At 43.1% G+C, this 24,943-nt stretch overlaps 1 protein-coding gene across 5 annotated transcripts in view; it reads right to left on the bottom strand.

Moving 5' to 3' along the window:
• LOC143807957 (major facilitator superfamily domain-containing protein 8-like) overlaps positions 1 to 24,943 on the bottom strand; it is a 193,686-nt gene that overhangs the window by 80,225 nt on the left and 88,518 nt on the right. For all 5 annotated transcript variants that reach the window (XM_077290105.1, XM_077290104.1, XM_077290108.1 and 2 more), the window contains 2 exons: positions 8,123 to 8,202; positions 1,298 to 1,574 (listed from right to left, as the gene is read on the bottom strand). In XM_077290105.1, coding sequence (XP_077146220.1) covers positions 1,298 to 1,574; positions 8,123 to 8,202 — 357 coding nt within the window. The remainder of the gene's footprint in view (positions 1 to 1,297; positions 1,575 to 8,122; positions 8,203 to 24,943) is intronic.

Consider the following 24,943-nt stretch of genomic DNA (forward strand, 5'->3'; position numbering starts at 1 on the left):
CACAGCGAAACTGGGAAATATGGTGATCAGTGAGTAGTGTAATGCACCTACACTACAATGCAGACACAATGAGAGGGATTAGAGCACAACTGTTTTGCTGGGAGTGTGCTCTTTATTAAATTCTCTTTCTGACTGCAAAAGCTGACAGGAGCCACAAGTAGCTACCATAAATCATATGCTTACCCACAGCACTGCAAACATCGAAGTAGTAAATGTTTGTTAGTATTTTCAATAAGTAAATTAGCAAGGTGAGTAAAAAAGGGGACTGCATGTTGATTAAGCATTCTAAAATAATACTTAGGTATGCAAGGCAAAAAGAACTGCAACTAAATGCAGAATTAAAAGGTGTTTGTCCACATTTTGGGGCATTTTTGTCTTACTGAATTGCATGTAAAGTTTTGCATCATTTGACTTTTACAGGCTATTTGTTTTATTGCACATTCAACTTTGAGGTGATCTGTGGACATAAAGTAGCTGAGTGGAGCTCAGAAAAAGACAAAACAAAAAAGTTGTAAACTCTACCGAGTACCAATACTTGCATTTAATCTACAAACATAAATCAATAAACTGTCCCAAAATGTGAAAAAACTCTTAAAGAGAATCTGTCACCCCTTGGAAGTACCCAAGCTATTAATACAGGTACTAGAATACTTAAAATGGTCATACCAGTATGCCTCATGGCTGCAGTCTTGTTCTTCAGAAATCCGGTCTTCCAGGCTCCAGGGCCTGCGGTACCTGGAAGGAAACTCCGCTTCCGGTCTTCATTTGCGTGCTTGTCGTCTCCCATCAGCATCATAGGGTCCTGTGACGTCTAGTGGTTGTCCCGGACCTGCGCCCTGCAATTACGATATTATGCCCTTCTATGAGCATTGGCTTCTTGTTTCTTATGTGCAGAGGAAGCTAATATGGCCGGGGACCCAAATGAAGACCGGAAGCAGAGTTTCTCTCCAGGCACCGTACACCGCAGAATCTGGGATACCGGATTAACAAAGGATTAAAAAAGGATTTCTGAAGAACAATACCACCGATATGAGGCATACAGGTATGACTATTTTAGTCTTTATTCTAGTACCTGTATACCCATATTAATAGCATACGTACATCCAAGGAAGGTGACAGATTCCCTTTAAATATGTTTAACCAAGGGGGGAACTAGAGGGCTGCTTGGTCTTATTCAGATGTGAAAATTATTTGAATTCTTTTAGTGTATAGTAGAACTACTCCTGGCTTCAATTTTTTATAAATATCTTAAAGATTCATTATTATGGAATACTCTTACCAACCAATGATTCCTTACCGGTTCCATTTCTCTCCAAATTTTGAGAACAAATCTGATTATTTGTTATAGGCGAAACTGAGGAAGTATTTGGTTTTTCCAAGCTTGAAAAATCATCCTGGTGGGATGATGGTTCATGTACACAGTTAATAGCACCATATAAAGAACTTTGGTTGTCTGTCTGCTTCAATAGTGGTTCATGCTCTTGATGTGGTAGCTCCAGAGGGCTTGGTGTAAGATCATAAAACATAAAAATCACCACAAGCTGCATTAATGTCCAAAGAATACACATAAAAATCTAGGAAAGGAGGAAAAAAGTAAAAAATATAAACACTGAAATTGCTAAGGCCGGGTTCACATTCGCGTATGTGTGCGCAGCGTATACCAGCGTATACCGCAAGCATCTTGCGTACATATATTTAACATTGTGTACGCAGGGACATGTGTTTGCATCAGTTTGCATGTGTTTGTGTACGCATGCGATGTTTTGAAGTGTGCGGCAAACGCAACATGTTGAATTTTTTGAGGCGTCAAATATGCGCAGGCTTGCGCATGCGGATGAGTGCCTCAAAACACATTACTGTCTATGGGAATGCACTGGAACGCTACGACATGCGTACGCATGCGATCGATACGCATGCATACTTCAGACTGCGCATGTCCAGGAAATGATTTCACCACCTCCACCATGCGCATAAACAATGCAAATGCATTTAAACGCATGCACACGCAGCATTTTTTTGTGTCATGCATAAGATGAAGCGAAGTAAAAACGCAGCATAAGCATGTGTTTGCATGCGTTTGCGCAGCGCGTCGATACAGTTGCCTTCTGCGGCAGAGCAGGGAGAATCGATCTTCCTGCTCTGCCGCTATCGGGCCCCTGAGCAGGCGGGGGCGGTGCCAGCAGTAGGGCCCCCGCCTGTCATCGCAGGGTCAGCCGTACCGGCATTTAGCCGATACAGCTGACCGCAATGATGAGGGAAGGTGCGCTCTTTCCCCCATCATCCCCCTGTTAGCGTCTTAAGTCGGCAATGCTGACAGAGGGCGCGATGATTCACTGCCTGGCGCCCGCTTTCAGGAGACAAGCGGGAGCTCAGAGCAGCGCTGGAACCAGGAAAAAGAGAGGTTTTTTTTTTTTTTTAAGGGGTGCTGCCTAATACTACAGAATCTGCCTATGGGGGGTGTGCTGTCTTATACTACAGGGTCTGCCTATGGGGGGTCTGCCTAATGCTATGGGGTCTGCCTATGGGGGGGTCTGCCTAATACTACAGGGTCTGCCCAATACTACAGAGTCTGCCTGTTGGGGGTCTGCCTAATACTACAGGGTCTGCCTATGGGGGGTCTGCCCAATACTACAGGGTCTGCCTATGGGGGTCTGCCTAATACTACAGGGTCTGCCTATGGGGGGGGTCTGCCTTATATTACAGGGTCTGCCTTATACTACAAAGTCTGCCTATGGGGAGTGCATTATACTATATTGAGGACTATCTGGTACATTATACTATATGGAGGCTATCTAGAGGGGCATCATACAGTGTGGGGAATACTGTGTTGGAGCCATCAAACAGTTTGGAGGCTACTAAGGGGTCAGTATACTGTGTATAAGAGAGCACCATGCTGTGTATGAGGGAGCTGTACAGGGGGAGACTCGGGACATTAATAAATGTAAAGTGGGCACTTATTGTTACAGGGGAACTCAGGTTACTGTGACTATCAAAGGAGCACAAAGAGCAATATTACTTTCTAGGGGGCAAAATATGGGTACTGTTTTCTAGGGTACTTGCACCCAGCATTGCTATATTATAGAGGGGTGCTTTAGCATTTAGAGGGCACAGAGAATCACACAGCATGGGCAGTAATAGGGTCACATACGGCAGCAGCGGCTCAGTATTGGGGTATCAGGGTAAATAATAGGGACACATACGGTAGCAGCGGCTCAGTATTGGGGTATCAGGGGCAGTAATAGGGACACATGGCAGCAGTGGCTCAGTATTGGGGTATCAGGGGGGGGTAATAGGGACACATACGGCAGCAGCGGCTCAGTATTGGGATATCAGGTGCAGTAATAGGGACACATACGGCAGCAGCGGCTCAGTATTGGGGTATCAGATGCAGTAATAGGGACACATACGGCAGCAGCGGCTCAGTATTGGGGTATCAGGGGCAGTAATAGGGACACAAGGCAGCAGCGGCTCAGTATTGGGGTATCAGGGGCAGTAATAGGGACACAAGGCAGCAGCGGCTCAGTATTGGGGTATCAGGTGCAGTAATCAGGACACATACGGCAGCAGCGGCTCAGTATTGGGGTATCAGGAGAATTAATAAGGACACATACGGATGCAGGGGCTCAGTATTGGGGTATCAGGTGCAGTAATAAGGACACATACGGCAGCAGCGGCTCAGCATTGGGGTATAAGGTGCAGTAATCAGGACACATACGGCAGCAGCGGCTCAGTATTGGGGTACCAGCATGATGAGGAGTTTGTGCAGGTTGGGAATAGATGGTGATGGGCCTGGAATGCGAGAAGTGAAATATGTCTTTGTTGTATTCTCTGAAGTCGAGTCATTGCTGGAAGTAGTTGTCATGTCGGTCTGTGCCAGATAGAAAAGACGGGAAAAGTGACAACTCCATCATAAAGAACGTCTGCGGTAAGACATTATCTGTAACTGTGCTATGATCTCTTATATGTTCTGTAGCGCTGGTATCTACCACTGACCATATGGCGGTAATATCAATATTGGTCTTTGTATAGAGATTATCTTCAGTAAAGTGCGGTCATCTGCTGAGGTTCTCCTCCACTATTAGGGCGCGTCACCCAGCTGTAATCAAGGATACCTGGTTAGGGGCCCACTCAGAAGCTTTGCCCCCCCTTGAACCAACACCCTAGCTACGCCTCTGGTCTGCTCCTTTGCCTGATGTCACACAGCATAAAAGTTGTGAGTCAATTGGAGGAGTAGGCATTGGGCAGGAAAAACAGCTGGAGTGACTGAGGCTTCAGATCTACAGATCTAATTTCCATATCAATTCAAATGATGATTTTTCAGCAATGCAGGGACAATCTGGCAATGTAAAACTATTGCTGGACTTGTTTTTGAAAGAGCTACCTTCACATATATAGTTTGGCAGGGGGGGTGGAAGAGTGATCGTGATATCCTGCTGAGAGATTAACTTTAAGCTAGAATGTAAAGTGAATTGAGCATTGAATAGAATATGCAGTTTAGGAATGAAACCTATTACAGAATTCATTGAGATTTGTTTTAGATTTACTGAAAACAAGCATTTATAAAACCCAAAATTATGTTCCTTTAACACCTTGACCCTGAAGCCGCCTGACCAGACAATTTTTTTTCAATTTTGACCACTGTCACTTTATGATGTAATAACTCTGGACCAGTTCAACGGATCCCACCAATTCCGGGAATGTTTTCTCGTGACGATAAGTGCTTCATGATAGTAGTAAAATTTGTTCGATACAACTCAAAATTTTGCAATTTTCAAACTTTTAATTTGTATACCCTTAAATCAGAAAATTGTATCACACAAAATAGTTAATAAATAATATTTCCCACAATCGCTGGTCAACTTTTAACCCTTCTAACTTCGTAATAGAACAAAATGTTTAAAAAATTGTGCTGATGTAAAGTAGACAATTTTACATTAGCACAATTTTTTAAACATTTTGTTCTATTACGAAGTTAGAAGGGTTAAAAGTTGACCAGCGATTTCTCATTTTTCCAACAGAATTTACAAAACCATTTTGAAGTGACTTTGAGCGGCATATTGGACAGAAAATATCCAAAATTGACACCATTCTAAAAACTGTACCTCTCAAGGTGCTCAAAACCACATTCAAAAAGTTTATTAACCCTTCAGGTGCTTCACAAGAATTAATGGAAAGTAGAAGGAAAAAATTAACATTTAACTTTTTTTTCACAAAACTTTTACTTTAGACCCAAATAGTTTTATTTTCACAAGGGTAACATGAGAAAATGGACTCCAAAATTTGTTGTGCAATTTCTCCTGAACACGCTGATAGTCCACATATGGGGGAAAACTACTGTTTGGGTGCACAGTAGGGCTCGGAAGGGAAGGAGCGCCATTTGACTTTATGAACGCAAAATTTGCTGGAATCATTAGTGGACGCCATGTCGTGTTTGGAGAGACCTTGATGTGCCTAAAAAGTTAAAAAAACAAAAACAAAAAAGTGACCGCATATCGGAAACTAAACTCCTCAAGGAACTTATCTAGATGTGTAGTGAGCACCTTGAACCTAACACAAAAGTTTACAATGTCGAGCCATAAAAAAAAATACATTCCCACAAAAATATTCCTTTAGCCCCATTTTTTATTTTCACAAGGATAGCAAGAGAAAGTGAAGCAAACAATTAGTTGCACAATTTCTCCAGAGTACACTGATAAACATATTTGATCGAAAACTACTTTTGAGGAGCAGTGCAAAGATGACAATGGAAGAAGCGCCATATTGGAATTCAGATTTTGCTGGACTGATTTGAGGGTGCCATGTCACATTGGTAGAGCCCCTGAGGTGCCAGAACAGCAGAAACCCCCCATAAGTGACCCTGTTTTAAGAACTACACCTCTCAATGCATTCATCTAGGGGTGCAGTGATCATATTTACACCACAGCCCAAGATTTTGCATTACACTGGAAAATGAGAAAATGGCACCAAAATTTCTTCCAGTCTTTCTGCTGAATGTAGAAATACCCCACATGGGTATGGGTACTGCTTAGCCACACAGAGAGACTTGGGAAGGACAGAGAGCTATTTGCTTCCTGGAGCGCAGATTTTCCTAGAATATTTTGCGGACTCAATATATAGAGCCCCTAAGCATTAATAGAGCAGAATTTCCCCCTCAAGTGACCCTATTTTGAAAATTATACCCCTTTGGGAATTTATCTACAGGTGTTGTGACAATTTTGACTCCATGGGTTTTTTCCCGAAACAAGCAGCAGTGAATGTTGCAGAGTGAAAACTGCAAACTATAAGTTGTAGTCACCAGTACATTGCAGTGCCCAGCTCGTGGTTCTGGAGACATGCATCTGTTAATTAGGTGGGCTGTTATCATTACAGAGCTGCCAAAAATACGGGCACTAAATGTGGTTAAGGCACACTGTGGACTCAGAAGGGAGGGGGCATTTGGATTTGGGAGTGCAGAATTTGTTGAATTTTTTTTGGAGAAGAGAAGCTATAGCACTTTTCCAGAGCATTTATGTTACCAGTAATGTGGAAGCCCTATATGTTTCCATTAACAGATGACGGACCTGAGTGGAACTTGCTTTTTTTGTGGATTGCATTGAAGCTTTTATTGGGAACATTTTACATTACATTTTGGCAAGGCCGATTTTAGACAAAGTGGAACTCTGGGCAAAAGTTTAAAGTGGGTCCGCAAATGCTAACATATTGCACCATCACACAGAAACATTTTGGTTGTATTTACATGTGCTGAGTTCAGGCCTTTAAACAAACATGATCAACAATATTAAAGTTGTTCGACACTTGTTTCCAGGCCTGTTTACACTGGATAAAGAAGAATGATGGGCACAGAAAGATCACGTAAATCCAAATGCCCCCATACAGTATCATGTTATCAGCAGCATATTGTAGTTTTCACTGGGCAATATGCTGCTGAGAACAATGATTTCTGTTTCGGCATAAACAATTCAATCACTCGATGAATAGACAGCATTTTGCTCATTTAGTATAATGCACCCCATAGTCCTCCATATGGTATAATGCACTCCCCATAGTCCTTCATATAATATAATGCACTCCCCATAGTCCTCCACGTACTCAATGATTTAAAAATAAATACATACCTCTCTCGTCCCCCTTCCTGCTCCGGTCTCTGCAGCGCATCTACTCTAGTGCTTGGCACAGAAGTAGATTTCAACTATGATGCTGATACAGCTGAATGCGCAATGTGGGAGGGCGAAGATGGTTCTGCCACCAGGCCCCCTGACTCACGGGCCCCATAGCGGCCGTCTGGTATGCCGCCATTAGCAGAACTCCACTGGCTTGGGGCCCTTGGGGGAGTGGGGCCCTAGGCAAATTTACAGATTATTTAATTTACAGATTATCTCTTTCCGGGCACGGCAATATCAAATGTGTACTTTTTTAGTTTTTACAGAAATATACCCGTTTATTGGTATTATTTTTTTTTTTTTTACTTAGTCCCTTTATGAAATTTTAACTGTTATCCATCTGATCACTGGTATAATGCATTGCAGTGCACCAGCACTGCAATGCATTATACCCATCGGTGAGACACTGACAGAAGCCTCTTAGACTATGCTCTCAGCATGGTCTAACAGGTGTGCTGTGGCCAGCAAACACGAAGGTTGTCAGACTGGGTTGCCATGAGAACGAACGCAGGGGGTACCGATCGGATGGTTGAGAGCCCCTCCTCTATCTCCCAGCTTCCTAGATGTTGTGATCGATATAAATTGCGGCATTAAGAGGGTTAAGAAGCTATCCCGTAACCCGAGCTACCAGCGATCGCGTAGGCACACCTCCTGTGCCGCACACGATCAACATGTTGTACCTACACGTCATTGGTAGGGAACCCATATCCGACCAGGACGTATAGCTACGTCATATGTCGTAAAGGGTTTAATAGTGGTTGCAAAACCTGTATATAAATACACTGAATCATTTTATGAAGCTGCTAGCAGCTAAAAAGGTCAGTTTCCAGACTTGCCAGTCTGCATAGCACAGAAAAGAGGTGATGCATGGTAACTACTCTTTGATGTTTTTATACAGAGCTTTGCTCCCAGTGGACGATCCTTTTTAACCCTGATGGGTTCATTTTGGTCTTTATACTTACGCCAGGAGCAGAGAACTTGTCCACATGGAATGGTCCGATGTGAAAGGTGCAGTATCTTAGGAAGACATTAAACGCAGGCCCTGTAATAAGCCAGAAGAAGAAAAGGTGAATATCTAAAATCTATATTAAAGGGGTTGTTCACTACTTTGACCGCCCCTTCTCAATTAGCACGTTTGACATCAGTAAAAGAACACTTACACTCACTTCCGATGCCGGCGCTGTTCCAGCCATGTCGGCACTGGCACTCACATCACATTGGGAGCATGGCTCCTCTGACTATGAGTGCTCCACGCCTTCGGTCATATCAGAGTTCAACCAGATGTGAGAAAGCAGCTGCAGCTCTGACTTCCTCTTGTTATGCGAGCCCTGGGCCCAATGTGTCGAGAGCCCTGGGAGAGAAGGGGTTGTCCGAGTAGTATACAGCCTCTTGAAAAGAAAGTTCCTCTACAGAACACAATAACTACACACAAGCTACAGGTAATTCTTCTGCCTAAATTATTGGTTAATGATTTACACATCGATTCAGTTGCTGTCTGAAGTCACCTTCTTTACTCATACTGGATCACATTTATAAGGCTATATTCACATTACATTTTAGGCTAATGTCAGCAGCTCTGTCAGTTAAGTCTGAAATCCTGGAAACCGCAATTCAGATGTTACTTAATGATGCAGATGGAGTCCTATTATGCTCTGTAGGACAGGATATTCAGCACTTTCCAACTATTTGTGTGTTTGTGCATCCCTCAAATAGGCAGGTATTGCCAAAACTTATGTCCAAATCTTATTTTCCAAGGTTTCAGAACCAAGCTCCAACTGAGCCACAAACCGTAAGCTAAAATGCAATCTGACCATAGCCTAAGACTCCTAGGATGATCAGGTGATGTGATGAAAGATTTGAAAAATCACGTGTGGATAGGACCTTATATGTAAAGCATATGATTTTTACTATGGGAGGTAAACAGACTTTCACAGAGGTATAGTATTCAAGGCAGAAAAAGAGAAAAGGAGTAGTCAAATTGCAAAGTTTGTGATGACTGTAGACGTGCTATTCCCGGAAGCCACAAAAAAAAAATTTGGTCAAGTAGTAAAGTTGGACAGAAGAACTATTTGGATTTGCATTTTTGACATCTTCTTTATGAAGAAGCATTGAAATTGTAAACGGTTTCCAAGATCAATGTACATACACCACCAAGCTGTGGTATGTGTGGATGTGAAGAGCAATAGCGTTGAATTTTGAAGGGGTTGTTTTTTTGTTTTGTTTTTTTACTTGAAGGGAATCTGTCACCCCAAAAATTCGCCTATAAGATAAGGCCACCGCCATCAGGGGCTTATCTACAGCATTCTGTAATGCTGTACATAAGCCCCCCGATGTAACCTGAAAGAGAAGAAAAATAAGTTAGATTATGCTCACCCAGGGGCGGTTCCGCTGTGGTCCGGTCCGGCGCCTCCCATCTTCTTACGATGACATCCTCTTATTTGCTTCCCGCAGCGGCTCCTGCGCAGGCATACTTTGTCTGCCCTATTGAGGGCAGAGCAAAGTACTGCAGTGCGCAGGTGCCGGGAAAGGTCAGAGAGGCCCAGCGCCATCGTATGAAGATGGGAGGTGCCGGACCCGGACCTGCGAAGCCCATCGGACCAGACCGCACCGGGACCGCCCCTGGGTGAGTATAATCTAACTTATTTTTCTTCTCTTTCAAGTTACATCGGGAGCTTATCTAGAGCATTACAGAATGCTGTAGATAAGCCCCTAATGGCGGTGGCCTTAGCTTATAGGAGAATTTTGGGGTGACAGATTCCCTTTAAAACCAGTATTTGAGGCTAAAAGTCATTTTGAAACCCTGTTTCATTAAAACATTTTGCAATGTTTTGCATTTGTACTCTTTTTGTTTCCCAACCCATTTAACTTTGATTTGGTCTGTAGTCCTAAAATCAACTGGGAGGAGGCAAGAAAAAAAATCTACAAATAAAAAGTTACCAACGTTGCTGTTACACTGTCTGAACCAGCTCACTGATAGACATTCAGTTAACCCATTCCACAGCCAGGAATAGATAATGCAACACAAAGGCTAAAAAAAGGCAACAATTATAATGAAACAAAATTACAAAATGTTTTTTAGGCAAAAATACATGCATTTAAGAAAAAAAATGTTTCCAAAAGTATACTAGTGTTGAGCATTCCGATACTGCAAGTATCGGGTATCGGCCGATACTTGCTGTATCGGAATTCCGATACCGAGATCCGATATTTTTGTGATATCGGGTATCGGTATCGAAACAACATTAATGTAAAAATGTGTAAAAGAGAGAATTAAAATAAAAAATATTGCTATACTCACCTCTCCGACGCAGCCTGCACCTTACCGAGGGAAGCGGCAGCGTTCTTTGTTTAAAATTCGCGCTTTTCTTTCCTTTACGTGAGTCCCGGCTTGTGATTGGTTGCGTGCCGCCCATGTGACCGGCACGCAACCAATCACAGCAAGCCGTGACGTAATTTCAGGTCCTTCAGGATTTTAAAATTACGTTCCGGCGTTGTGATTGGTTGCGTCGCAGTCACATGGGAGACGCAACCAATCACAGCAAGCCGTGACGTAATTTCAGGTCCTTAAGGATTTTAAAATTACGTCCCGGCTTTGTGATTGGTTGCGTCGCAGTCACATGGGAGACGCAACCAATCACAAGCCGTGACGTCACGGGAGGCTGGACACGCGCGCATTTTAAAATGGGCGCGTGTCCAGCCTCCCGTGACGTCCCGGCTTGTGATTGGTTGCGCCGCGATCAACCAATCACAAGCCGGGAGGCTGGACACGCGCCCATTTTAAAATTTTAAAATGCGCGCGTGTCCAGCCTCCCGGCTTGTGATTGGTTGACCGCGGCGCAACCAATCACAAGCCGGGACGTCACGGGAGGCTGGACACGCGCCCATTTTAAAAAGCGCGCGTGTCCAGCCTCCCGTGACGTCACGGCTTGTGATTGGTTAATGGCGGCCATGTTGCCGGGACGCGGACCAATCACAGCAAGCCGTGACATAATTTCGTCACGGCTTGCTGTGATTGGTCCGCGTCCCGGCAACATGGCGCCGTGACCAATCATAAGCCGGGACGTCACTGGAGGCTGGACACGCGCGCTTTTTAAAATGGGCGCGTGTCCAGCCTCCCGTGACGTCCCGGCTTGTGATTGGTTAATGGCGGCCATGTTGCCGGGACGCGGACCAATCACAGCAAGCCGTGACGTAATTTCGTCACGGCTTGCTGTGATTGGTCCGCGTCCCGGCAACATGGCCGCCCTGACCAATCACAAGCCGGGACTTCACGTAACCAAGGAAAAGCGCGAATTTTAAACAAACAACGCTGCCGGTTCCCTCGCTGAGGTCCAGGCTGCGTCGGAGGGTGAGTATAGCGATATTTTTTATTTTAATTCTTTCTTTTACACATTTATATGGATCCCAGGGCCTGAAGGAGAGTTTCCTCTCCTTCAGACCCTGGGAACCATCAGGAATACCGTCCGATACTTGAGTCCCATTGACTTGTATTGGTATCGGGTATCGGTATCGGATTGGATCCGATACTTTGCCGTATCGGCCGATACTTTCCGATACCGATACTTTCAAGTATCGGACGGTATCGCTCAACACTATATACTACCCCTTTAATTACAGACAGTTTGCTTAGGAAGATCGTAATCATTTCTTGTAATTTATCCTAAAGGCCCCGTCTCACAAAGCGACACTGCAGCGATACAGACAACGATGCTGATCGCTGCAGCGTCGCTGTGTGGTCGCTGTGTGGTCGCTGGGGAGCTGTCACACAGACAGCTCTCTCCAGCGACCAACGATCAGGGGAACGACTTCGGCATCGTTGAAACGGTCTTCAACTATGCCGAAGTCCCCCTGCAGCACCCGGGTAACCAGGGTAAACATCGGGTTACTAAGCGCAGGGCCGCGCTTAGTAACCCGATGTTTACCCTGGTTACCAGCGTAAATGTAAAAAAAACCAAACAGTACATACTCGCCTTTCGGTGTCCCTTGCCGTCTGCTTCCTGCTCTGACTGAGCCGCCGTACAGTGAGAGCTGAGAGCAGAGCGCAGCGGTGACGTCACTGCTGTGCTCTCACTTTACGGCGGCTCAGTCAGAGCAGGAAGCAGACGCCAAGGGACCTGACTTGCAACAGATGGTGAGTATGTACTGTTTGTTTTTTTTTACATTTACGCTGGTAACCAGGGTAAACATCGGGTTACTAAGCGCGGCCCTGCGCTTAGTAACCCGATGTTTACCCTGGTTACCAGTGAAGACATCGCTGGATCGGTATCACACACACCGATTCAGCGATGTCAGCGGGACCTCAACGACCAAAAAAAGGTCCAGGCCATTCTGACACGACCAGCGATCTCACAGCAGGGGCCTGATCGCTGGTACGTGTCACACATAGCGAGATCGCTACTGAGGTCGCTGTTGCGTCACAAAACTTGTGACTCAGCAGCGATCTCGCTAGCGATCTCGCTATGTGAGACGGGGCCTTAAGGCCGGAGTCACCCTTGTGAGAGACTCATGCGAGTTTCTCACATTGCACTCGCATCAATACCCGGCACTGCTGCCGGCACTCGGGACCGGAGTGTTCAGATACATAGAAACACATGCAGCTGAACGCTCCGGTCCTGAGTGCCGGTGGCAGTGCCAGTACTGATGCGAGAGACTCGTGCGAGTTTCTTGCATTGCACTCGCAAGTGTCACTCCGGCCTAAGCCTGTGACTCTCCTGACATAAGAAAATGACAAAGTAGATACAGGGGTAGGCTAGTTTAGGAAGTACCGTATTTAGATTTGTATGTTTTGATTCAGTATTTGAGGACAAAGCCAGTAGTGGATCATATACAAAATCATATACAGAAAACACCTGTAAGGCTGGATTCAGTGAGTAAAGTTTATACAAAATTGTCCATTTTTATTCGGAAATAAGAGACAATTTTCCATCTGTATTGTCAATCGTATGACATCCAGTTTTTACATGAACAATTTAATAAAAATGCAGATTTTGTGAAAAACAAAGAAAAAAATTTAACTCATCCTTGAATGAAACCAGGTAAGCTTCTGGTGTGGAGAAGCCCAGAGTCTCGTCTCTACCAGACGTTGATATTGCTTGTGAATGAAGGTGGGCTCACTACGATCCATTAAATTAAATCCTTTATTTTATAATTAAAATACATATGGCAACATTAAAATATGCCTATGCATAGGCATGATTGGGGATAATTGGTGCAAAGAGGTAAAATCGGACGCTTTCGAACGACTGCTGCGTTCCTAAATGCGGTCTGGCCTATTTTAGTGTTGTCATATCTATTTTAATCATGAAATAAAAGGATTTGATTTTATGGATTGAAGCTAAACTCGCTTCCTTCACAAGCAATCCGTGAAAAATGCATTACATACAGATGGTAACCCATATATAATTAGCTTGAGCACCCATTGACTTATAATGAGCAAGTTCGATGCAGAATACGGATTAAAGTAGTGCATGTTGAGATCCATATGTAAGAATTTTCATGTTAAAGAAGCACCCCTTCTCCTCCCATCAAAATTTGTATCCTCTAAATATATACTGCAGTCATCATATTATACAGCACTGTGTACTTACAATTGCTCATGTTGCCTTTCTACCCAGTAAATTCTTCTTTTTTCCATTAGGAATATGACATCACTGACTAGCTGAATCCTTCTAAGCTCTATTTAGAAACAGGAAGTCAATTTTCTCTGCACAAGTCATGAGTCACTGCAAATGTCTATGGCAGGAGGAGGAGCAGAGCAACTGGGTCAGGAGTTGAAGAGGGGAATGATAAATGTAGGGACAAGCAACTTCCTGTTTCTAAATAGAGCAAAGAAAACAGAATAATCTAATCAATTTTGGCAGAGAAAGAAGCAAATCTCTCTGATAACATATTATAAAGTTGGTTATTTTCATTTGTACTATTGATTTATTAAATAAAAATTAAAACAGCGGTTAAGCTTTAACCCCTTTCCCACCCGAGACGTATCCATATGTCCCTGTGACCTGGGCCTTACTGACCTGGGATGTGACCTGACCTGGGAGTTTGCATAACATAGGGATGCTACTGCATCCCCATGTTATACAAGTGATCAGCCTGCAAAAAATGAATATCCCTGTGACCTGGGCCTTATTGACCTGGGATGTATGCATAAGTCTAGATGATTTTGTGCACAAAAGCTGTGCATGCACGATCGCCGCTGATTGTAACAGCAGACACCCGACACTCATTGAAAGGAGTGGTCCTGCACTGCTGTAGGTACTTTAAACCCTATGCTGCGATTGAACTTGATCACAGCATTAAGGGAGCAGGCAGAGGGAAGACAGACCTTGCGCCGTTGGATCGGAGACCCCACAACGTCATCATGGGGTCCCGATTGTTGCCATGGTGATGACATCCGGGTCACCAGAACTAGCAAAGTTACTTGTTCAGGCTCAGAGCATAATCAGCAACATTGTCTGTCAGGGCAGCGCTGACAGTTTGCATAGCATAGGGATTCTGCTGCATCCCCATGCTATACAAGTGATCAGCCTGCAAAAAATAAAAGTCCCATAAAGGGACAAAGTAAAAATGTAAAAAAAAAAAGGAAAAAAAAAGTTTAAAAAATATATATACGGTACATAAAAAAAATCTAAATATATTGTATCCATATCGCCGTGTCCAGAACAACCCGACCTATGAAACTGTCCCGCTAGTTAACAGCTTTAGTGAACACCATAAAAAATAAAAAAATAAGGAAAAAAACAATGCTTTAATATCATACCGCTGAAAAAGTGGAATAAAATGCAATAAAAAAATTAACATAAACATGGTACCACTGAAAACATCATCTTATCCCGCAAAAAAACAAGCCATCATACAGCTCCATTAGCGTAAAAAAATTAAAAATGTTATAGCTCTCAGAATAAAGCGATGCAAAATATATTTACCTTTTCTATAAAAAAGTTTTTATTGTGTAAAAGTGCCAAAACATGACATAAAATAAATAAATATATATATATATATATATATATATATATATATATATATATATATATATATATATATATATATATATATATATATATATATATATATATATTTTATCAATGTAATCCCATCAACATCAACTCGTCCCACAAAAAACAAGCCCTCACATGACTCTGTGGGTCGAAATATGGAAAAATTATAGCTCTCCAAATATGGTGATGCAAAAACTAGCTTTTGCATTAAATACATTTTTCAGTGTGTGACAGCAGCCAAACATAAAAATCCACTATAAATCTGGTATGGCTGTAATCGCACTGACCTGAATATTAGGCTGCCGTCACACGATCAGTATTTGGTCAGTATTTTACCTCAGTATTTGTAAGCCAAAACCAGGAGTGGGTGATAAATACAGAAGTGGTGCATATGTTTCTATTATACTTTTCCTCTAATTGTTCCACTCCTGGTTTTGGCTTACAAATACTGATGTAAAATACTGACCAAATACTGCTGGTGTGACGGCAGCCTTAAAGTCGACTAATCACTTATACCATATGAAGAATGGCGTAAAAAACACATAAAATTAATTCTTCACCTGTTGTTTTGTTCATTTTGCATCTCAAAGATTGTAGTAAGGCTTGGCACACATTTATCCTGCACTTTTTTTTTTTGCTGAGAGCTTACACTGGGGTTTCTGTGTAAATCTCTGAAATACGTGATCCGGCGGTGTCAGTCATTTTTGGGACCCCCTCTTTCATCTGAATCACGTGACTAGATTTAGATAGAAACTCCAAAGTAAGTGCTCAGCGTAGAGTGCAGTATAAATATGTTCCTAAATGTTATGTAAAATGTTTCCATTAAAAGCTTCAACTCAATCCATAAAAAAAGCAAGTCCCCACTCAGGTCCATCATATGTTCACGGAAATATAGGGGGCTTCCACGTTACTGATTGTACAAAGGCTCTGGAAAAGCAAAATGGCTCCTCGCCCCTCAAAAGAAATTCAGCAAATTCTGTGCGCCCAAATCCAAATGCCCCCTTCCCTTCTGAACTCCACAACGTCCACATGTTTAGCATTTCTGAAGCGATGAGAGCCCGCGTAACTTATGGGTGTATGTCTCCAAAAGCATGAACTGGGTATAGCATACTGGTGACTGCAATGCACTGGTTATTACAACGGCAGCTTGAAGTTTTCATTCGGTAACATTCATTGCTTCTTGTTTCTGGATAACACCCATGGAGTCAAAATCATCACTACACCTGTAGATATACCCCTATGGGAAGTTAATTTCCAAAATGGGGTCATCTGAGGGGGGATTCTGCTCTTTTAGCAATTAGGGGCTCGGTAGAGGAGTCTGCAAACTATTATAGGAAAATATGTGCTCCAGAAGGCAAATAGCTCTCCGTCCCCTCCCGAGTCTCTCCGTATGGCCGAGTAGTTCTGTACAGCCACATGAGGTATTGCCACGTTCAGTAGAAATTGTGGGACAAATTATGGTGCCATTTTTACCAACTTCTTGTGTGAAAATGTAAAATCTGGGGCTAAAACAAATTTTTGGTGGTAAAAATGTAGTTATTTTTTCTTAACTGCCCAATGGTATAAAATTCTGTGACACCTGTGGTGTCAATATGATCACTGCACCCTTAAATTAATTAGTTGAGAGGTGTAGTTTGTAAAATGGGGTCAATTATGGGGGGTTCTGCTGTTCTGGCAACTCAGGGGCTCTCCCAGTGGGTCATGGAACCCGAAAACCATAACAGTAAAATCTGCACTCTAATATGGAGCTCCTTCCCTTCGGAGCTTTGCACGGTACCTGAAAAATATTTACATGTAAGGTATTGGTGCACTCAGGAAAAAATGGACCTAATTTTGTTGTAAATTCCTATTAGCCATTAGAAAATTTAAAAACTTAGGGCTAAAACAACATTTTAGTTGTAAAAATATAATTTATTCTTTCTTCACAGCTCAATGGTATAAAATTTTGTGAGGCACATGTGGTGTCAATACGATCACTGCACCCGTAGATGAATTCATCGGGGAGTGTAGTTTGTAAAATCAGTTCTCAGGGGCTCTGCTAATAAGATATGTCACCCTCAAACAATTCCAGCAAAATCTGAACTCCAATATGGCATCTCTTCCGTTCTGAGCTTTGCACTGTGCCTCAAAAGTAGTATTCTCCTACATATGGGGTATTGGTGTAATCAGGAGAAATTGCACAACAAAATGTATGGTGCAATTTCTCCTGTTACCCATTTGAAAATGAAAAAAAATTGGACTAAGATAACATTTTTGTGGAGAAAATGTGATTTTTTATTTTCATGGCTCAAGGTTATAAACTTCTGTGAAGCACCTGGGGGTTCAAGTTGCTCACCCCACATCTAAAATACATTAATTGAGGGGTCAAGTTTCCAAAATGAGGATCAATTGTAGGGAATTTCCATTGCTTAGGAACATCAGGGGCTTTCCAAACGGGACATGGCGTCCGCTAGTGATTCAAGAAAATTTTACATTCAAAAAGTCAAACGGTGCTTCTTCCCTTTAGAGCCCTGCCGTGTGCCCAAACAGTAGTTTTCTTCCAAATATGGGATATCCGTGTACTCAGGAGAAATTGCACTACAAATTTGGGGGTCTATCTTTTCCGGTTACCCTTGTGAAAATAAAAAAAACTGGGTCTAAAGTAAATTTGTGAAAAAAGTTAATTAAATGTTCATTTTTTCTTGTTCTTCCGGCCCAGCAGCATCACTCCGATTGGTGGAGCAGAGGTCCCTAGGGGCTGCAGAGTCCTTTCTGCTTGCTGATTGGTTGATAAGCTGTCACTAGAGGCTGTACTGTATTTTTTCTGCTCATTGTGCTGCCTTACCAATAGGAGAGCAGGAAGCAGACAGTGCAGCACCACTGAGGAGGCTGGTGGCTGCCCCACACCATGTCTAAGAACCTTCCTGCAGAAGTGTGAGCAGCTACAGGCAATCAAGGAGGCTTATGATAAGGTGTCTCTGCTTCTTAGTTGTTTGGGGGGAGACATCGTTGAAACTCAGCTCAGGGGCTGGAGCAGGAGGGGCATATATCTGTGGAGCAGGCAGAAATAGGAGAGGAATTTTCTGTATGTCTTAGGCCAGGGTCACACTAGACGGACGTATGAGAGGCGCAAAAACAACGCATTGCACATGGACCAATGTTTCTCTATGGGGCAGCTCCCATCAGCCGTATATTTCTCAACCTTATTTTACGGGCTGAGAAAATCGCAGCATGCTGCGTTTGTCAGCGTATTGCGCACAAAATCCGCCAATGAAAGTCTATGGGGGTGGAAAAATACGGATTACACACGGACCATGCGTGTGACTTGCGAGAAATACGCACCGGTGTTCTATAGAAAAGCCGGTAATTCAGTGCGGTGTACAGTAAAATCACACTGACAGGTTAGAATAGAATAGCTAAAATAAATGTGTACACAAAGAATAGGAATAAATTATATACAGTGGGGCAAAAAAGTATTTAGTCATTCAGCAATAGTGCAAGTTCCACCACTTAAAAAGATGAGAGGCGTCTGTAATTTACATCATAGGTAGACCTCAACTATGGGAGACAAACTGAGAAATAAAAATCCACAAAATCACATTGCCTGTTTTTTTATCATTTTATTTGCATATTATGGTGGAAAATAAGTATTTGGTCAGAAACAAACAATCAAGATTTCTGGCTCTCACAGACCTGTAACTTCTTCTTTAAGAGTCTCCTCTTTCCTCCACTCATTACCTGTAGTAATGGCTCCTGTTTAAACTTGTTATCAGTATAAAAAGACACCTGTGCACACCCTCAAACAGTCTGACTCCAAACTCCACTATGGTGAAGACCAAAGAGCTGTCAAAGGACACCAGAAACAAAATTGTAGCCCTGCACCAGGCTGGGAAGACTGAATCTGCAATAGCCAACCAGCTTGGAGTGAAGAAATCAACAGTGGGAGCAATAATTAGAAAATGGAAGACATTCAAGACCACTGATAATCTCCCTCGATCTGGGGCTCCACGCAAACTCCCACCCCGTGGGGTCAGAATGATCACAAGAACGGTGAGCAAAAATCCCAGAACCACGCGGGGGGACCTAGTGAATGAACTGCAGAGAGCTGGGACCAATGTAACAAGGCCTACCATAAGTAACACACTACGCCACCATGGACTCAGATCCTGCAGTGCCAGACGTGTCCCACTGCTTAAGCCAGTACATGTCCGGGCCCGTCTGAAGTTTGCTAGAGAGCATTTGGATGATCCAGAGGAGTTTTGGGAGAATGTCCTATGGTCTGATGAAACCAAACTGGAACTGTTTGGTAGAAACACAACTTGTCGTGTTTGGAGGAAAACGAATACTGAGTTGCATCCATCAAACACCATACCTACTGTAAAGCATGGTGGTGGAAACATCATGCTTTGGGGCTGTTTCTCTGCAAAGGGGCCAGGACGACTGATCCGGGTACATGAAAGAATGAATGGGGCCATGTATCGTGAGATTTTGAGTGCAAACCTCCTTCCATCAGCAAGGGCATTGAAGATGAAACGTGGCTGGGTCTTTCAACATGACAATGATCCAAAGCACACCGCCAGGGCAACGAAGGAGTGGCTTCGTAAGAAGCATTTCAAGGTCCTGGAGTGGCCTAGCCAGTCTCCAGATCTCAACCCTATAGAAAACCTTTGGAGGGAGTTGAAAGTCCGTGTTGCCAAGCGAAAATCCAAAAACATCACTGCTCTAGAGGAGATCTGCATGGAGGAATGGGCCAACATACCAACAACAGTGTGTGGCAACCTTGTGAAGACTTACAGAAAACGTTTGACCTCTGTCATTGCCAACAAAGGATATATTACAAAGTATTGAGATGAAATTTTGTTTCTGACCAAATACTTATTTTCCACCATAATATGCAAATAAAATGATAAAAAAAACAGACAATGTGATTTTGAGGATTTTTATTTCTCAGTTTGTCTCCCATAGTTGAGGTCTACCTATGATGTAAATTACAGATGCCTCTCATCTTTTTAAGTGGTGGAACTTGCACTATTGCTGAATGACTAAATACTTTTTTGCCCCACTGTATGTATATATATATATATATATATATATATATATATATATATATATATATATATATACATACATACATACATACAGAGAGAGATAGATATAGATAGATAGATAGATAGAGAGAGAGACTGTGTATATGTTTTCACAAATATTTGAGCCCATGGATCCATTCTATGTCCATTTTGCAAGTCAGCAGGAAATCTCGCCGTATGGATGCCATGCGGAGGTTTACATGCGCAAAATACGCAGCCACACCTTGCCTACGGATGATATAAGGATCACTGTTCAGGGAAAATTTCTGCGTATTTGGTCTGTAAAAAACGGATCGTATTTTTATACGTTGTGTGTGACTCCAGCCTTATTCTGTGTGATTAAATGCAGTCTTAAGTCACCAACTGTCAGGGAGAGACTAGGTGAGCGAGAGCCAATAACCCGGGCCCCTGCAGTTTCCCTCAGACTAGGGAAATCCTGACTGACCCTCTACCTGGAGTTTACACTGAAGGTGTGCATGTCCAGGCCTCGAACCTCACCCTGTCTCCTGAGCTCAGCCCTAGGCTGAAACCTCCGCCCACCACCCAGTGAAGATGTTATTCCCCAATACCCACAGTTAGCACAGACAAGGATAAAGGAAAATATACTCCACGCCGCAGTCACTCAGGAATACACTATAAATGTGCAGGGCAAAATAAATACAAATATAGGAAGGAGTAAATAAGACAAAGGAAAATACACCACCAGCAACGAATCTCCATCCACCAGCTCTCCTCACCAGACCGAGATAACAACGCACAAGACAGAAGCTATAATCGGCGACGCCCAAAGATCCTGAGAACTATTTAAAGGCAGTGGGCATGGCCCAGCTTCCAATCCAAGGATTAGGTAAATTAACCCTGGAACAGCTAGATAAAATCTAGCAGACGCCAATGAGCAAATAGTGGTCAAAAGCGGAATTACCGCTGTCTGTCGGACGACCTGGTCTGAACAGCATCCGACATGACACCAATTCAGTGTATTCCTGTATGTTTGTGTCCGTGATGAAATGTATGTGCATGTGCTTGGTGAAGTGTGTATGTGTGCATCCGTGTATGTGGTGAAATGTGTGAGTTAATGTGGTGATATATGTACATGTGCGTCTGTGTATGTGAACTGTGTATATGTGCAACCGTGTACGTGGTGACCCGCGTGGACGAGTGTGTGCACACATTATCATCGCTGTCCCTGATAGGGAATCTAGATTGTGAGCCCCATCAGTATGTTTTTTTTTGGAATGTGGGAATAAACCGGAGTACCAGGAGGAAACCCACGCAAACAAAGGGAGAACATACAAACTCCTTGCAGATGTTGTACTTAGTGGGATTTGATCCCAGGACTCCAGCGCTGCAAGGCTGCAGTGCTAACCACTGAGCCACCGTGCTGCCATATGTGTGTGAGCATATACAAGGTGACGTTTGTGCCTGAGGTGACTTGTGTATGTGTGCGTCCGTGTACATGGTAACGTGTATGCGTCTGTGTACATGGGGATGTGTAGTTGCAAATCTCTGTATCCCTGTTAATGCACAGTAAGCTGGGTGTATGCACAACAGATTAATCAACACACTGGTGATACAGCACTCTGTCAGCCATTAGCGCCAACTTTGAAAATCTCGCGTTCGGCTGTGTCCTACATCACTGCTGCCTCTCTGGGCATGTGCAGGGCGACAATGAAGCCAGGGTGCATGCATACAGCTTCACTGAGTATTTGGAGGTTGGTGCTAGAAGCTGTGGGGTGTCACTCACTGCTACTATCTCCGCCTCCTTATGATGTCTTGATTCACAGTTGGAAGGTGTGATGGCAGAGATAGAAGCACATCTGCTGCAGACTCTATCACCATGGTTACAAGACATTTTTAGAGGCTCCTCTAAAAAGCAACCTGTCAACAGAAAAAAATGCTTATCAATCTGCAGATATGGGGTTAATCTGCAGGTTAATAGCGTTCCTAACCTGCCAGGCGCCTGCATTTAGCCAAACGCCGCAGGGAGAAAATTAGCTTTAGGCCGGGGTCACACTTGCTAGTGCAATGCGAGAAACTTGCACGAGTCTCTCGCATCAATACCCAGCACTGCTGCCGGCACTCGGGACCGGAGTGTGTGGCTGCATGTATTTCTATGCAGCTGAATGCTCTGGTCACGAGTGCTGGCGGCAGTGACGGGTATTGATGCGAGAGACTTGTACGAGTTTCTCGCATTACACTAGCAAGTGTGACCCCGGCCTTATTCTTCCTGTAGTGTTTGAGGGTTCAGTCACCGATCTGAGTATAAAGTGTGACAGCTCTAACCGCACCCTTCACTAATTAACACTCTGCATTGGGGCCGGCTGTCAGTCAGGGCCGGGGACGCATTTACAGCTGTGACTCTGTATACTCAGAGCGGTAACTGAACCCGCACCGGCGCCACCTCCGCCCCTGTGACAAACCGGAAAGCTGGAGAGGGGGAGTAAAGTTAATTTTCTCCCCTGCAGCTTTCGGCTAAGTGCGGGCGCTGGGCAGGTTAGTAACACTATTAACCTGCAGATTATTTTCATATCTGCAGTTTAATAGCCTTTTTTCTGCAGACAGGTTCTCTTTAAGAAAAACGCCACAGGAAATGAAGTAAAAAAATACTTTTAGATATTACAAAAGGTAGAGAGGAGTGTAGGGTGTTGTGTAATAAAGTTCATTACAAAGTGGTTGGGGTGTAAGAATAGAAATATAGAAAGGACAATATAGGTACCGGACCATCTATCCAATGTTAGCAGTGCAGGTGTAAGATGTTCCCGATTTATTAACCCCTTTACCTCCAAGGGTGGTTTGCACGTTAATGACCGGGCCAATTTTTACAATTCTGACCACTGTCCCTTTATGAGGTTATAACTCTGGAACGCTTCAACGGATCCTGGTGATTCTCACAATGTTTTCTCGTGAGATATTGTACTTCATGACAGTGGTAAAATATCTTTGATATTACTTGCGTTTATTTGTGAAAAAAACAGGAATTTGGCGAAAATTTTGAAAATTTCGCAATTTTCCAACTTTGAATTTTCATGCCCTTAAATCACAGAGATGTGTTACACAAAATACTTAAAAAGTAACATTTCCCACATGTCTACTTTACATTAGCACAATTTTGGAACCAACATTTTTTTTTGTTAGGGAATTATAAGGGTTAAACGTTGACCAGCAATTTCTCATTTTTACAACACCTTTTTTTTTTTTAGGGACCACATCACATTTGAAGTCACTGAGGGGTCTATGAGATAGAAAATAGCAAAAAGCTACACCATTCTAAAAACTGCACCCCTCAAGGTGCTCAAAACCATATTTAAAAAGTTTATTAACCCTTCAGGTGCTTCACAGGAATTTTTGGAATGTTTAAAAAAAAAAATGAACATTTAACTTTTTTTCACAAAAAAATTACTTCAGATCCAATTTGTTTTATTTTACCAAGGGTAATAGGAGAAATTGGACCCCAAAAGTTGTTGTACAATTTGTCCTGAGTACGCCGATACCCCAATATGTGGGGGTAAACCACAGTTTGGGTGCATGGCAGAGCTCAGAAGGGAAGGAGCACCATTTGACTTTTCAATGCAAAATTGGCTGGAATTGAGGTAGGATGCCATGTCGCGTTTGGAGAGCCTCTGATGTGCCTAAACAGTGGAAACTCCCCACAAGTGACACCATTTTGGAAAGTAAACCACCTAAGGAACTTATCTGGATGGGTGGTGAGCACTTTGAACCCTCAATTGTTTCACTAAAGTTTATAATATAGAGCCGTGAAAACTAAAACATTTTTTTTCCCACAAAAATGATCTTTTCACTCCCATTTTTTTTATTTTCCCAAGGGTATCCAGAGAAATTGGACCCCAAAAGCTGTTGTGCAATTTGTCCTGAGTACGCTGATACCCCATTTGTGGGGGGAACCACCGTTTGGGTGCATGGCAGAGCTCGGAAGGGAAGGAGTGCCGTTTTGGAATGCAGACTTTGATGGAATGGTCTGCGGGCATCATGTTGCTTTTGCAGAGCCCCTTATGTGCCTAAACAAAGGAAACCCCCCAATTCTAACTTCAACCCTAACCCCAATACACCCCTAACCCTAATCCCAACTCTAACCACACCCCTAACCCCAATACACCCTTAACCCCAACACACCCCTAACCACACCCCTAACCCTGACACACCCTAACCCAACCGTAAATGTAATCCAAATCCTAACCCCAACTCTAGCCCCAACTCTAACTTTAGCCCCAACCCTAATGGGAAAATGGAAATAAATACATTTTATTATTATTATTATTATTACTTTTCCCTAACTAAGGCGGTGATAAAAGGGGGTTTAATTTACTATTTATAGCGGGTTTTTATGTTTGGCAGCTGTCACAAGCTAAAAGATGCTTTTTATTGCAAAAAATAATTTTTGCGTCACAACATTTTGAGAGCTATATCTTTTCCATATTTTGGTCCATAGAGTCATGTGACTTTTCAAAGTGTATTACTCCAGAATTCTAGAAAAAGTATTTTGATGAATTGTGGCCTAAGTGTGTAGTTAGTGGATTCAGTACACAAATAAAAGTTTCTTAGGCAGTTGTCACGTCTGTATATCAATCTTAGGCCGGGGTCACACTTACGAGTGTGATGCGAGAAACTCGCGCGACTCTCTTGCATCAATACCCGGTACTGCCGCCGGCACTTGGGACCGGAGCGTGCGGCTGCATGTATTTCTATGCAGCTGAATGCTCCG

Source organism: Ranitomeya variabilis, chromosome 2, assembly GCF_051348905.1.
Source record: "Ranitomeya variabilis isolate aRanVar5 chromosome 2, aRanVar5.hap1, whole genome shotgun sequence".
Classification (NCBI taxonomy): Eukaryota; Metazoa; Chordata; class Amphibia; order Anura; family Dendrobatidae; genus Ranitomeya; species Ranitomeya variabilis.